Source organism: Sporobolomyces salmoneus (genome assembly GCF_050403485.1).
Source record: "Sporobolomyces salmoneus JCM6883 DNA, S_salmoneus_JCM6883_v1_ctg9, whole genome shotgun sequence".
Lineage (NCBI taxonomy): Eukaryota > Fungi > Basidiomycota > Microbotryomycetes > Sporidiobolales > Sporidiobolaceae > Sporobolomyces > Sporobolomyces salmoneus.
Genome location: NW_027481154.1, coordinates 467212 through 481484, shown reverse-complemented (window position 1 = coordinate 481484; position 14273 = coordinate 467212). Strand labels below are relative to the sequence as shown.

The 14273-nt window shown below is 49.5% G+C and overlaps 5 protein-coding genes across 5 annotated transcripts; 3 read left to right on the top strand and 2 right to left on the bottom strand.

The window, feature by feature from the left end:
* Positions 1–550: 550 nt before the first annotated feature.
* Positions 551–1504, top strand: RIB3 (3,4-dihydroxy-2-butanone-4-phosphate synthase RIB3; the record flags this gene model as incomplete). The annotated part of the gene is made up of 4 exons (XM_076630399.1): positions 551–825; positions 893–1014; positions 1088–1252; positions 1323–1504. 4 exons carry the CDS (start codon positions 551–553, stop codon positions 1502–1504), a joined length of 744 nt encoding a protein of 247 aa, XP_076489791.1.
* Positions 1505–1633: 129 nt separating this feature from the next.
* Positions 1634–4000, bottom strand: JCM6883_005276 (uncharacterized protein; the record flags this gene model as incomplete). The annotated part of the gene is made up of 6 exons (XM_076630398.1): positions 1634–2017; positions 2097–2182; positions 2256–2366; positions 2449–2907; positions 2975–3723; positions 3936–4000. The coding sequence occupies 6 exons, from the start codon at positions 3998–4000 to the stop codon at positions 1634–1636; spliced, it is 1854 nt and encodes a 617-aa protein (XP_076489790.1).
* A 150-nt stretch (positions 4001–4150) lies between these two features.
* On the top strand, positions 4151–6195 carry JCM6883_005275 (uncharacterized protein; the record flags this gene model as incomplete). The annotated part of the gene is made up of 5 exons (XM_076630397.1): positions 4151–4934; positions 4993–5180; positions 5252–5613; positions 5686–5932; positions 6019–6195. The coding sequence occupies 5 exons, from the start codon at positions 4151–4153 to the stop codon at positions 6193–6195; spliced, it is 1758 nt and encodes a 585-aa protein (XP_076489789.1).
* Positions 6196–6837: 642 nt separating this feature from the next.
* Positions 6838–8529, top strand: JCM6883_005274 (guanine nucleotide-binding protein subunit alpha; the record flags this gene model as incomplete). Its single annotated transcript, XM_076630396.1, has 8 exons — positions 6838–7048; positions 7118–7225; positions 7318–7394; positions 7461–7663; positions 7721–7849; positions 7914–8103; positions 8181–8387; positions 8458–8529. The coding sequence occupies 8 exons, from the start codon at positions 6838–6840 to the stop codon at positions 8527–8529; spliced, it is 1197 nt and encodes a 398-aa protein (XP_076489788.1).
* Positions 8530–9641: 1112 nt separating this feature from the next.
* JCM6883_005273 (uncharacterized protein) lies at positions 9642–14115 on the bottom strand (the record flags this gene model as incomplete). The annotated part of the gene is made up of 11 exons (XM_076630395.1): positions 9642–9728; positions 9794–9955; positions 10021–10117; positions 10189–10281; positions 10352–11077; positions 11146–11243; positions 11309–11486; positions 12055–12653; positions 12711–12902; positions 12960–13293; positions 13361–14115. 11 exons carry the CDS (start codon positions 14113–14115, stop codon positions 9642–9644), a joined length of 3321 nt encoding a protein of 1106 aa, XP_076489787.1.
* Positions 14116–14273: the final 158 nt, after the last annotated feature.

Below are 14273 nucleotides of genomic sequence, written 5' to 3'. Positions count from 1 at the left end.
GCTAAAACCTCGTTTCGTTTCTTCTTCGATGGACAGGCGATCCGTCATCTTTCGGCTACTCGACCCTCTCTCGCGTCCCGACTCCCAGCCCTCATCGATCCCAACGACCCGTCGAAGGATAAAGACGCGGGTAAACCTATTGCGAGGTTGGATTGTACGCCTGCGAAAGAGGTTTTGGGATTGAAAGAGTTTAAGGGATGGAGAGAAACGATCGAGGGGACGGTGGATAGGTTGGTCGAATTGGAGAAGGGGTTTTGAACGGCCACAGTGAGGGTTGACGTGGCAGGGGAAGGTAGAGAGAGAATGAAGGAAGGGCAATGGATGTTGCGAAAACGCTTGACAAAATGAAAATTAGAATTTTAGTCTCTTTTTCCGAATGATATCTCTAGACCGCCTCGTACGATAAAAGTAAGAGGATAGCATAACGCAGACAAAGAGCTTCAGAGTATGTTGGGCACAAATTAAGTAACCTTCGGAGTTTGGAGATCTAAGCCGGCTCGATTACTCTTCTCCTATTTCCCCATCAACCCCTCGAATCGCCGCTCGAATAATGGCCGCTATCGCCACCAGTGGAGTTGCCTTTGCCGCCGCACCTCTCTCCGCCTCCTCCGCCTCCTCGTCGAAATCCAAAGATGCGAATTCTTCATCTCTCCGTTCCGATGGTTCCCTCCTTCTCGACCCGATCGAATCCGCCATCTCCGCCATCGCGAATGGAGAGTTTGTAGTAGTAGTCGATGATTTGGATCGAGAGAATGAAGGGGATTTGATCTGTTCGGCAGAGAAAATTACTCAACAGATGATGGCTTGGTTGATTCGTCATTCCTCGTGAGCGTTTCATCTCCTAGCTCACTGTCCCGGTGTATAACAATTAACTGATGAGACGAGCGAACAGGGGCTACGTATGCATCTGTTTGGAGAAAGAGAGATTGGAGAGTTTGGATTTGAGAATGATGGTGGATCAGAACCAAGATCTTCATAAAACGGCCTACACAATCACCTGTGACTACGCCCACGGTGCGTCCCTTTCTTCCCTGCCCTCCCTTCTGCAGGACTGACGCGAGAGAGAGGAATTCGTGATTGTTTTTAGGAACGACAACTGGAATCTCTGCTCATGATCGAGCCTTAACAGCGAGGAAATTAGCGGATCAATCAACTACGGCGAAGGATTTCAACAGACCTGGACATTTAGTACCCTTACGAGCTAATCCGGGGGGGGTTTTAAAGAGGAGAGGTCATACGGAGGCTTCAGTCGGTACGTTCCATCCCTCTCTCTCTCGGAGTGGAGTGACTGTCACTGACGAGAGAAGGAGTTTTGAGTGTAGATCTGTGTAAACTCGCGGGATTACCACCAGCAGGAATCATTTGCGAATTGGTGAAACCTGATGATCCAGATGGAGAAATGGCTAGAAGGGATGATTGTGCCGCGTTTGCGAGACAACATGGGTTGAAGATGATTAGTATTGAACAGATTGAACAATATAGGAGAAAACAGGAGCAACAGTGATGATGGGACGAAAATGAAGAGGTAGTTTTTTGTAATTCTTTGTGTAATATTCGCATCGATTCTAATCGTCCAAGTCCTCTATTCTACCAACTCACGATCCAGATTGTGTAAGAGAGTCTCTATCCTCTTCTAGATGAGTTCCTTGATTCTCCCATTCTCCAATTCCAATCTTCTCCCGAAACCCCTCGGAATCTCCTCTTCAAAATGACTAATCAACACCACGCTCTGCTCTCTCCCCAACCCCTCTAACCACCTCTTCGTCTTCTCTATCGTCAGTTCGTCCATGCCCTGGAAAGGTTCATCTAGAACGAGTAGAGCGGGTCGTTTAACGAGTGCACGGAGGAGAAGGATTAAGGATTGTTCGCCTGGTGTTAGGGACGCGAAGAGGCGGGAGAGGAATGAGGGGGTGAGGAGGGGGTGGGAGAAGGAGGTGAGGACGGAAGAGATTTGGGAGCGTTGGGAAGGGGTAGGGGAACGATAGGAGAAGATTGATTCGAATCCGGTAACGATCGCCTTAGGAAGGAGTAATAGTGCACATGAGAACGTGAGGCGAGGGATGAGATATGAGGAGATAAGACGGCGCCAGACGTACATCGTAAGCGGTTAAACCTTGTTCACCGTATTTTCTCGGGAATGCGTTAAAGATCTCTGGAGAGACATGGCCGATGTTTTGTTGAACTAATCTCGTGCGGCGTTCATCAACATTAGCGACTGGCATGGTCAGAGACCACTGAAGGGATGGAGTACGCACTGGTAGAAGTCGCTTGACGGTACCGAGGTTTATCGAACAATGTCACATCTTCTGTAAACGATCTCGGATGATCTCCCAGCAAGATCGACAAGAGTGTACTCTTTCCCGAGCCTGGTGATAACATCGAACATATTGGAGCCGTGTCAGCGTCGTGACTGAGCTCAGACAGAAGAGAAGAAAGACTATTTCTGACCGTTATGACCCGCTAGGACCCATTTCTCTCCTTCCCGAATCGTCCAATCTACATCTCTCAACACTGGTCTCTCTACCTCTCTCCCATACGTCACGTTGACCCCCTTCAATTCAATCAGTTTCTTTCCCTCCCGCTCTGGTTCTCTCCCGCTACTCTTACTATTCCGTCGCTCAAGCTCGTTCCGTTCTTTCCTCTCCCGTAAAGCTATTCTCTCCTCTTCACCTTTCCTAAACAGCTCTTTCGCTTCTTCCGTTTCCAACATTTCGGCTTTCGTACCGAATTGAACTGAAGCTGGAACTCCCTCGGATGAGGTCGAGTCTTGTACGAGCGCCAAATGGGTGACGAAATGAGGTAAAGGATCTTGGGGACGGAGGACTAGGAGGATTCGAGGGGATCGTTGTGCGTGGAGGGATTCGAGCAGATTGATTAGGAGTTGTCGGGAGGCGACGTCGAGACCAGCTATTTCAGCGGAACGAGTGGGGTCAGATCACTGGTACTCAGTGAGAGGAGTGAGAGGGAGACATACAGAAAGGTTCCTCGAGAATGAGCAGTTCAGGCTTCGGTTTCTTCAGCAACGCGCGCAAAATTCTCGCTCGTCTTGTTTGCCCATTGCTCAACGTAATCAACGGCAACTCCAACAATTCTTCCATCTTCAACAACTTTGCCAACGCGACCACTTCCTGGTCTTCTACTTCTCCCTCTGCGGTTTGTTTGAGGTGTTCCCTCGTGGTTAACTGATCTTCTTCCCGAATCGAATAGTATCGAGAAGTATAATCCCCAAACTCTCCTCGATTACCTCCTAGACGAGTCTTGAAGCTCACAAACTGAATGAGGTCTTCGACCCCTCGTTCACGAGGTTCCGCATCAATCCGTTCGACCAGAGGAAGAGTTTTCAAGATTGGATGACTTGCGGATCCGATTGGATCGTATCGAACTTGATGGAGGATCGTAGAGACTAGGTTTGAGCGACTGTTCGTTGTTGTGGAGGAGCTGCTGGATGAGGGAGAAGAGGAGGAAAGGATCGCCCAGGATGAGGAGGAAGAGATTGTCCAGTTTAAGGAGAGGAACCAAGCTCGAGAAGGGTCGTTCGAGGGGACTCCGAAGGGGTAGACGTCGGTACTATTCGCTTGGAAGATGGCTGGAGCGGAGGAGCTTGAAGAGGAGGAAGGGGAGGAGAGGGAACGAGGGGAAAGGTGGAATTGGCGAAGGTTTGAGGCAGAGAGCAGAGCGGATCGATTCCGGCTTAAGGTGACGGTTTTTGGTAAAGCTCTGAGCCTATCGCGCAGTGTTATAGGGTCGGTTTGGGTCAGCTTACGAAGAGGAAGAGGACAGAGCAGCTAGTGGGGAAAGAAGAGGAGAGGGAAAGCGAAGAACTTACATCCTGGCCTCGAGTCTATAGCTACAAAGTCACAGATCAATATATACAGCTGGAATAGAGTCGGTTCTGAGAGGTCAGAGTCTGAAAGCAGATTCAACGCGTGTCAAACCGCACGCGTTGAATCTCCTTCTTTCTCCTCCTCCACTTCACGACCAATAGACTACTACGACACATTCAGACAGACTATATACGCTCCTTTCGAACCACGCTCTCACCCCTCGACGACCGATCATCGAGGAGGTTCCCTTTCTTCTTTCATCAAACTCTCCATCTCATCTCTCTCTCACGCGCCTCTCCCTCTCTCTCCCTCAAGACAAGTAGAAGATGATGAATTACCGTACACGGTCACAAACGAAACCTATCTCGAATTCGGGGTCAACATCACGGATAGGGAGATTAGGGAAATCACTCGTTTCTTTGTATCTCCTCGCCGCCATCTTCTACACCTTCTACAGCTTCTTCCTCCTCCCTGCCGCCTCTTACGCCTCTGGATCACGTTCAATATCCTCCCCTTCTTCCTCTCCCCGCTCGAATCTCGTCGTCACTCTCAACAACTCATCCGACGCAGATACCTCTCTCCCTTCCGCCGCGAAGAATCGACACGCAGCCCTCGAAACTGCCGGAGTGAGAGCAGCCGACGTTCGAAACGAAGATAATTCAGATCCAGTATGGGCCGCGGCGGAAGCAGCAGAGAAGAGAGGGAAGAAATCGAAAGCGAAAGATGTAGTTTACCAACGACCTGAAGTTTTGATCGATGGGAAAGAGTTGACTCAACGAAGGTTGCATGGGTTCAAAGGGGTCGATTGGGATCGAGATGAAATGATTTGGCACCATCCTACTTCGAGTAAAGCTCATTCGGGACCTCAAGCGAACGAGGTTGAAAATTACGAATCAACGACGAGGAAGGGGGAGGAAGTAAAGATTAGTGAAGATCATTTCTTGAGTTTGACGTTTGGTTCGAGTTTACAACCGAGTAAAGTCATTCCGTATTATTATCGAGCGACGGAACCGGATCGAACTGGGTTCAATCGGGAGGATATCACGATTACTACTCTCGTTACTTCGAATCGATTCACCGTGTTTGAACGTCTAGTAGAACGATATCAAGGTGAGTTCCTCGTCACACTGTCTTCTCGTTCTCGTACTGACTCTCCCGGTTTCGACAGGTCCAATCTCAGCAACGGTTCATGTCTCGGATTCTAGCTCTCATTCAGAACTCCTTCGATCTCTCGACAAGATGTACACGTCTTCACCAATGATGAAGAAGTACGTAGACATCCATCTCGTGTACGACTCGTTTGATCGACAATTCAACATGTGGAGGAACGTTGCGAAATTCTTTGCTCGAACCGATGTACGTACTCAGTCCGCTTATCAGTCCTGACCTCTCCGTGATGGGCAACTTAAACACCTGAGTATTTACAGTACGTGATGATGCTCGACGTTGATTTCTGGCTCTGTACCGATTTCCGTCAACGAATCCTCGAATCGCCCGAAATCATGTCCAAACTCTCCTCCGGTCTCTCCGCATTCGTCGTCCCCGCCTTCGAATTCCACAAACAATCCGATGGAGTCGATCCGTTCTCGTTTCCCTCGACTAAACCCGAATTGTTGAAGTTGGTCGAGGAAGATAAAATTGGAATGTTTCACAAGAGTTGGGCACCGGGACATGGGAGTACGAATTATACGAGGTATTATGAAGCGAAACCTGGGGAACTTTACAAGGCTTCAGGGTATACTCATTCGTATGAACCTTATGTGATTTTCAAAAAAGAGGGAACTCCTTGGTACGTCTTCCACACTGTCTCTCCTCGCCATGTCGACGTTTGCTGACTAAGAATATCATGCTCATCGATCAGGTGCGACGAACGATTTATCGGATACGGAGGAAACAAAGCCGCCTGCTTATTCGAACTCTACCTTTCCGGAGTTTCGTTCTACGTCCTTCCCGACGATTTCCTCATCCATCAATCTCACGCGTACGCCGAGAAAGCGAGGAAACACGAGAGGAGGTACAATCGGAAATTGTATACCGATTTCAGGGAAGAGCTGTGTTTCAGGTATTTGAACTTGTTTTTGGATCAAATCGAAAGTCCCAGAGCAAAGGTACGTGACTCGCTCTCTCTCATTCTCACAGTCTCATTCCTTGGTGAGTAATGTGAGCTAATGAGGTCACGAGTTAGTACCGACAGAACCTCGCAGTCGAATGTAAGAAAATTAAAGGATTCAGTACGACCGCTGCACGCTTCATCGCCGCTGCTGGGGGAGGAGGAGGAGGTTCCTCATCGTCTTCTACGTCGTCAAGTTCAGCATCATCAGCACAATCGAAAGTCGACCCTCTAGATTCAATCGTTCCTTCTTCACCCTAATTCTCGCTTGTATTGCTTTTTCGTTCACTTTTCTGGGCCGGTTCTCAGTTTTCTCCCTCCTTTCTCGTGCATATCTTTGTGGTTTATCCTCAGTCTCAGTAGACACTCCTTTGTTCTTTCTTTGATACCCTCCTCTCTAACCCGCTCTAGTCTTGGAAAAACCCTCCGGTAGACTTTTCAGTTGTTCTGTTTTCCTCCTCTCTCTCAACCCGCTCCGTTGCATTCATACCTCCACAACAAACTACAGTACCGGCACTCGGGTAACTCACAGGACCAGTGAGTTCGGTCCTGCAATGGCACGAAGAAAAGCGAGAAGAAACGTTTGCTGTACAGTATCGGTTGCGACCAAAACTTTCCAAACGATAATTTCGAATTTCGTCCGAGGCTTCCGGATCAATACGCTTCTGTTCTCTATACAATACGTACGGCGACTTGGAACGAAACATCGAGCGAGAGAGAGAGATAATACGAGACTTGGGAGACGGAGTTGACCCCGAAACCGAGCGATCGCCCGAATCAAGAACGATCAGTTTCTTGCTCTCTCTACTTTTACTTGCCTCCTCTTACTCCTTCAACCTACGTGCTCATCAATCACTCGGCTATCAACTCTCGGAATCCCAGCACCAGCAATACGGCGATTTGATGGGCTGCGGTTCATCATCTCTTCAAGGGAATGAAGGAGCATCAGGTTCCGGAGGAGGAGGAGGAGGATCAGGGGGAAAGGGAAGGAGAGGTGGTTCAGGGGACATGATGTCTGGTACGAAACAGGATAAGGAGAGGTCATACGCGATTGATAAACAGATTGATGAGGATGCGAAGAAGTTGAGGAGGGAATGCAAGATCTTGTTACTAGGTACGAACTACTTTCTCCGTCTCTCTATGCGAAGAAGGGTATCACTAATCACGAGTCGGGACATTGCAGGATCGGGAGAAAGTGGAAAGAGTACGATTGTGAAACAGATGAAGTTGATTTATCAAAATGGTTACTCGAGAGATGAGATGATGTTGTTCCGGTTGACGATTCACAAGAGTGAGTACTCTCTCTATACCAACCTGTTATTCTCGTTCCAAGCTGACCCGGAAATCCGGGATGGAAACGACGCGTTCTTTTTTTCGTTGCAGACGTGATTGATTCAGCTCAAGGTTTAGTTTTAGCTCTGAGGAGGTTCGAAATGGATCCTACAGAAGAAGTCAACCGGGTTAGTACTTCAGTCTCTCACTCGAAATGTAATGGGAGAGACTGACATGGGTTAAAATTCGAATAGGAATTCGCCGAATTGATCATGGAATATCGACTCGACGCCGATACTTACTCTACCGCGAACCCAGCGTTCGCATCAAATGGAGCATTCGATGGAGGACTATCGCCAGAGTTCGTTCAAGCCGTAGACAGTCTCTGGCACGATCCGATCATTCCGAGCGTTTTGGATCGTTCGAGTGAATTTTATCTCATGGATTCCGCTCCCTAGTCAGTTCTCTTCCTCATTCTCTCCCTCGTCATGATGCTGATCTTGTCGATACACAGCTTCTTCGACGAGATCAAGCGGATAGGAGCTGGAAATTACGTGCCGAGTGAAACGGATGTTTTGCACGCTCGAACGAAAACTACCGGAATCAGTGAGACAAAGTTCAAATCCGGTACTCTTAGTATACAGTACGTTGTCCTCTCTCTGACCAGACGCAATAGAGCTGACCGGTCTCAACCTTGTCGAGTGTAGCATGTTCGACGTAGGGGGACAAAGATCGGAACGGAAGAAATGGATTCATTGTTTCGAAGCCGTCACTTCAATCATCTTCTGTGTCGCATTATCAGAATACGACCAAGTCTTATTGGAGGAATCGAGTCAGAATCGAATGAACGAATCGTTAGTTCTCTTCGAGAGTGTCATTAATTCGAGATGGTTCCTCGTAAGTCTTTCAGTCGCTCTGTTTGTCTGTCACGATCAGACTGTACTGACGATATTGTCGCTCTCGTATTCGTGTAGCGAACATCAATCATTCTCTTCCTCAACAAAATCGATTTATTCAAAGCGAAACTCCCCAAAGTGCCCCTCGAACGATATTTCCCCGAATATACGGGAGGTTCCGACGTCAACAAAGGGGCGAAATTCATCTTGTGGAGATTCACACAGTTAAATCGAGCTAGATTATCGATTTATCCTCATCTCACTCAAGCGACTGATACTTCAAATGTACGCATCCGCTCTCAATTCAGTCTCTTCTCAGAGGAGTCGACTGACGATCGATTTGTCTTGCGTGCAGATTCGACTAGTATTCGCTGCGGTGAAAGAAACGATTCTACAAAACGCTTTACGAGATTCAGGGATCCTCTAATCCTTTGCTCATCGCTCTCAACACCGCCTCTCTATCTCACGACCCTCTTTTATCTTCCTTCTCCTTCCGACGTCCTCGACGCTCCACCAATCGTTCTCTCCGCTAATTGTATCAAGTTAATGTTTATTCTTCCTCCTCCCTATTTCCCCCTGGATCCGAACCTTTCCTCTTCCTCTACCCTCTTTCCTTCACACTCCCTCTTGACTTCGTTTCGTCTGATGTGTATTCAAAACGCATAATCCACCCTCCTGCCTCTTTCTCTTTCCAATCTCACTCCCCGACTGCTTCTTTCCATTTTCTTATCTCTTGTTCTACGTATTCTCTTTTCTGCTGTGCTTGTTTCCTTTGTTTGTTTGTGACGTCCCATATACCCCCTTTCCTTTTCCTTCCCTTTCCTACTGCCTGCTTCGTACCAATCTTGATTACAGACTTGGTTGAGAATCTCTTTGTTTTGTTCTTCGTAGACCTTTTCTCTCTATCACCAAAATCAACGTAATTTTCAATCGCCTGATCACCCACAACCAAGAACTCGGTGGCATTTGATTGAGCGCAAAGCTGGGAGAGTCTGAGCTCGAGCTTAAGAGTACAAAACGAAACGTTTTCTGCAACGGCTCGATTGTGCTCAGTGTGCACTCTCCCGCCTCGAACTCCTCGTCGAAGGGTCGGACATCGAGTCGTCTAGGAAGTTATCTCTGATTCGATCTTACAACATTTCATTCCTCTATTATCTCTCCCTACTCTGATCACGCGCATCACTCCCCGACGTCGTCGAGTCGTATCTATCATCATCTTCTTCTTCCCCCCGTCGATGCTTCCGTTTCCTCTTCTTCCTCTTCGAATCTCGATTTGTTTGACTTCTCGAAGACGATCTCCTTCTTTCCCTCAACGGTCGATGTTCGAGAGAATGCTCGTGCTCACGCGAGTATCGGCTATGGTGACGACGAGCAATATCATGATGATGGTGATGATGCGGGAGTGGCGTTGCGGGAGGAGAGCTAGAAGTGGAGAAGACGTTGAACAGGAGGGAACCGAAGTATACTGATGCGAAGATTGCGATCGCACTGTGTTTCTCCGTCTACCTATTCAGTCAAGACCTCGAGAGACGACTGGAATCAGAAGGAGACCCACGCATAGTAGCCTATTGTGTATTGTTTCTCCGTCACTCCATATTTCTCCATTCCCAATTTTACTTGAACGAACTAATAATGTCGAGAGTCAACAGCAAACCCTCCACGCATTACGAGTAGAGGGTAGAGAGACTCACCCCGATCCCGATCAGACTGACTCCGATAACGATATGGAACCAAGCTTTGAGCGCTCGAGGTGGTGGAGGTCGTCCAGGTCTCGGAGGTTCATGCGATTCGTGAGTCCACCAACCTAGAAGGACCTGAACTGCGAGGAGAACTGCGAATGTGAAGCCGAGCGTCTATCGCGAGAGAGCGAGACGAGGTCAGTTTGCGAAATGGAGAAAAGGGAGGAATTGGAACGAACTTTGTGACCTGAGCTTGAGCTTGACGCTTTCAGAGTTGTCGCATAATACGCCAATCCAACAGCACCGAACGTGAGTGGCGTAACGATCCAGGTTTGTCTGTCGATCAACACCCCTTGACCATCAGGCGCTTTTCCACTTTGTCTGATAAGTGAAACGGGAAGACTGACTGGAAGAAATGCCACGGGAACTTGAAGAATGTCGTTCCGGGAGGTCCTCGACCGAGACGAGCGTAGAGGACTCCGAGAGGGGCGAAAAACAACCTGGCTCGAGCGCGAGAGAAGATGTCAGGAAACCCTCGCGAAAGGAAAGAACTCGGCGAGAGAGACTCACCAAGCCGCTGCAGCACAGATTGCATGTATCTTGATCACTGTCGAGTAAGACAACTTACCCTGAGCGGTTTTTGAGGAGGTCGAGGTTGAATTTACGTTTCCCGTTGAGCTCGTCGCCTCTTCACTTTTCCCTGTCGACGTGGCCTCACTCGAACTACTCCCACTGTTTCCAGACGTTGCTGTCGGAGTGTCCTTCGACTCGCTCGTAGTGGAACCTCCTGCACCCTCACTTGTCGAATCTGAGCTTGGACTCGGACTCGATCCTCCTCCTCCCGTTGGCAAAGTCGACGATTCCCCTTTAACCGGTACGAGCGGCGCCTCAATCGCTTCCGAGTCACTCTTGAACTCTACCGACAAATCCACGTAACTTCCTCCCATCGAATCGAGCGAATGTTGTTTCAAATCTGCATCTTGTTTCTCGCTCCCTGGATTCTCGTCCCCTTTCGCGAAGATAACGCCCTGGTTGATCTCCCTTTTGAGAATGTAGTTCTCTGCGGTGGTGTAGCCATCAGCGGATGGATTGAGAGGTCGAGAAAAAGTAACGATCGTCGGAGAGTCGGAGGATGAAGAGGACGAGAGAGAAGGGACGATCGAGAGTAGGGAGGTCGAATCCGACTGAGGTGAATCCTTTGCGTCGCCGAGGAGAAGAGGGAGAGCGGTCGTCGTGGCGCGACGATGGGAGAGAGTCCAGCTTTGATCGGAATTCGGCCAAAGGATCACAATATCGCTACGATCCGAGTTCACAGCTGGATCAGCTATTCAGTGAGACGCCTAATAGAGGAATGAGGGACTTACGCATCAGACATTGTACTCCCGACTCCGAATCCTAACCAACCGACTTTACTCATTTCTTCCTCAATTTCGCAACTGACCAAAACGTCCGTCTCATTCGACTGTCCGTTATCTCCCGAGCAGTGAGCAGGGATCGTATGTTTACTGGCCAAGTGGGAGAACGTACGAGAACAGTGAGAGAATAAGCTCCAGTCGTGAGAGTTTGACCCGTCGCAGTTCCTCCCAAATGATCGATCAGATCTTGCTTTGATGGTGCACCTGAAGCACCGGTGAAGATACAGAGCAGCAAGAATCCGATTGATCGAGGGGAGAGAGCTGAACATCGCCGACCTCTGGATGGACACCTGCAGAGCGACATTGAGAGTCAGTTTCTCGGGCTAGCGTGGGTACGAGGAGAGGACTCACATATGTCCGAGTCAGACCATCAGTCGAGTGAAAGGAACTAGAGAGAGCTGCGAAAATGAGAGGCTCTCGCTTGCAGAGAAAAGGGAGCCGTGCGTTCGCTCGGAGGAGGTTCCTGCTCTCTGAGGTCGCGTGAATTTTTGAACGTGGGTAAACAATGTATAGTGACAGGTTGAGAATGATGATGATGATGATGATGAGCGATGATCGTATGAGCAAGGCGAGAGATGAGATGAGATGAGATGAGGAGGAGAGAGAGACAGAGAATCGTGAAAATGATAAAAGGAAAGAAAGACAGAGAGCAAGGGGGAAACGAGGAGGAAGGGCAAAGTGTGTGTATAGAGAAAGTCGTATCAAGAATGTCCATGCGAGAGAGAGTAATGTAGGTGAGATGAGTGCGAGTTGAAAAGAGGAAAGAGAAAGTCCGTTTTATAGGAGAGAGAGAGAGAAACGAGAATGAATGGGGGATAGTCTAAGTTACTGAGAGTCGCCTTCCTTCGTTCTGTTTACTTCTTCTGAGGTCCAGCGTTCTTGGTGAGTTTACCTCGCTTCGACCTGATTCCACCTTGTCCATCCCAGTTTTCGAGCATCTCAACGATCACCTCTCCGACCATTTTACTCGGGAGTTCGACGAGGAAATGGAAAGCGATCGAAAGAGCAACGACGATGGCGAACATGGCGATCCAAGTAGAACCGAGGACCGAAGAGGCGGAAGAACCATTGTTGTGCATGTTGAGCGCGATGTCGGGTACGATCGTGTAGGTGATTGCCGGGGCGAGGAGGTACATTCCAGGAGCGAGTTTACCGAGAGTTCGCATGACGACGTTACCGAAGACGTTTTGAGCGAGTCCGGAAGTTTCGATGCAGAACAACCAACACGCGACGAAGATCGCATCGCAGAAGGTGATCTCGGGGTGTCCGGTAACGTTGATGACGCCTAGTCCGTAGTTGACGTTGTCGCGAATGACGGGAACCCATTGGAAAACGAGTGCGATCGCGATCAAGACTCCGTGAAGGGAAAGTCGGAGGTAGGCGGGCCACTTCGTTCGGATCGTGTGAAGGTGTCCGTGAGCGTGCATGTCGGCGATGACGAGACCGAGGATGGCGACCTGACGAGCGACGAAGAGTCAGCAATGAGAAATCTACAGTAAAGAGAGGAAACTCACGAAGAAGTAGTTGTAGGTCGTCCACGAGAAGAAGCAGATTAGACCGTAAACCCAGTATCGGTTCGACGAGAGGTTACCGAGCATCATGTGGGTGCAGTAGACAGCGTAGGAGGATTGGAAGAACCAAGCGTTCGTCCAGAGGTTTCCAGCGAACGTTTGTCCGGCAAGAGTATCGTATTCGTAAGTCGTAAACTATCAACAGTCCTCGTTAGCTCTTCGACATACGAGAGACAGAAGTCAGAGACTCACGAGATCCCAAACGAGAGTACAGTATCCAGCGAATCTTCCGATGAGGCCCCAGTAAGGTTCATCCATTCCGACGTTGTTGCAGTTCGACGTTTGACCGTTCGCGCCGAGTCCCCATTGGAGGGCAACGATCGCGAGAACGGGTAGGATGAATCGGAAAGGTCGAACGAGCATCGCTCGAGTGAGACGAGCCCACGAGATCAAGGCGGTGTTGGGTTTCGATGCGCCAGGTTTCGAGGCGACGACGGCGGCGTTCGGGGCGGGGACATCCCAGAGAGGAGTGATGAGGGATCGACCGAGGAGGATGAGGAGGAAACAGATACCGAGTCCCGTTGATCTGTGCAAGAGCGAAGAAGGTCAGCTTGGCAAGAAAAGAGACAAAACTGATTCAATTCGCAACTCACCGAACGATGTAAAGAGGAGAGTTTCGTTGAATCGCCGAGTAGTCGTTGTCGTTCAAAGTTGCGTTGAAAAAAGTACCGTTGAGGACGACCCAGGCCGCGATGAATTTCAATCCGTCGAGGTAACCCAATCTCGGTAATTTGACGTGACGTTCATCCTTCCCGCTGTCGGCCAAGTTCGCACCTGACCAGAGTCGGTAGAGTGCCCTCAATCCGGTAGGTTTCGGTCCACGTCGGAACGGAGCGCTGTTTTGCGAAGAGTTTCCGGAAGAAGTGCTCGGAGCGATGTATTCTCCCAATTGATCCGCCGCACCGAGTCTAACTTTCTCGTCCCTCATTTTCTCCTCTGACGGACTCATGACTTCGGATCCTGCGAGGGTAGGACTCGATTCCATGTACATGGCGTTGGCGAGAGGGTGAGAACCTTGGTGTTGTCCCGGTTGTTGCTGGTTTTGGTGACCAAAAGTCGAATAACGGTTGTTGACATTCGGAGGGTTCGGGGTGTAACCAGTCGCGGATGACCTCGTCGCGGCAGGGTTCAAAGGGGAAGGGTTGGCGAGGTTGGTGGCCGATCCACGCGAAGAGTCGTACCGAGGAAGGGAAGGAGTAGAAGCGTAGTTCACGTAGGGCATCGTTCCGGGTTGTTCATCGATCGAGTGTTGGGAAGAATTCGCCGAAGAACCTTGTCGGAAGGGGCGGTTACCCTCTTGGAAGTGCGAGGGAGGAGGGTAAGAGGGATCGTTTTGCTGATATGCCATTATTCGATCGAGAGCCTCTGTAAGTCTTCGGGATTACGTCAGTACACTGTATGAAGCCTACTGAGCAGTCTGAAGTGACTCACACAGGCGGAGAGGAGGTAGGGAAAGAGGCAAGGGGGGAGATGAAGTCGCGCGTTTTTCGATCGAGATCGCGCCGC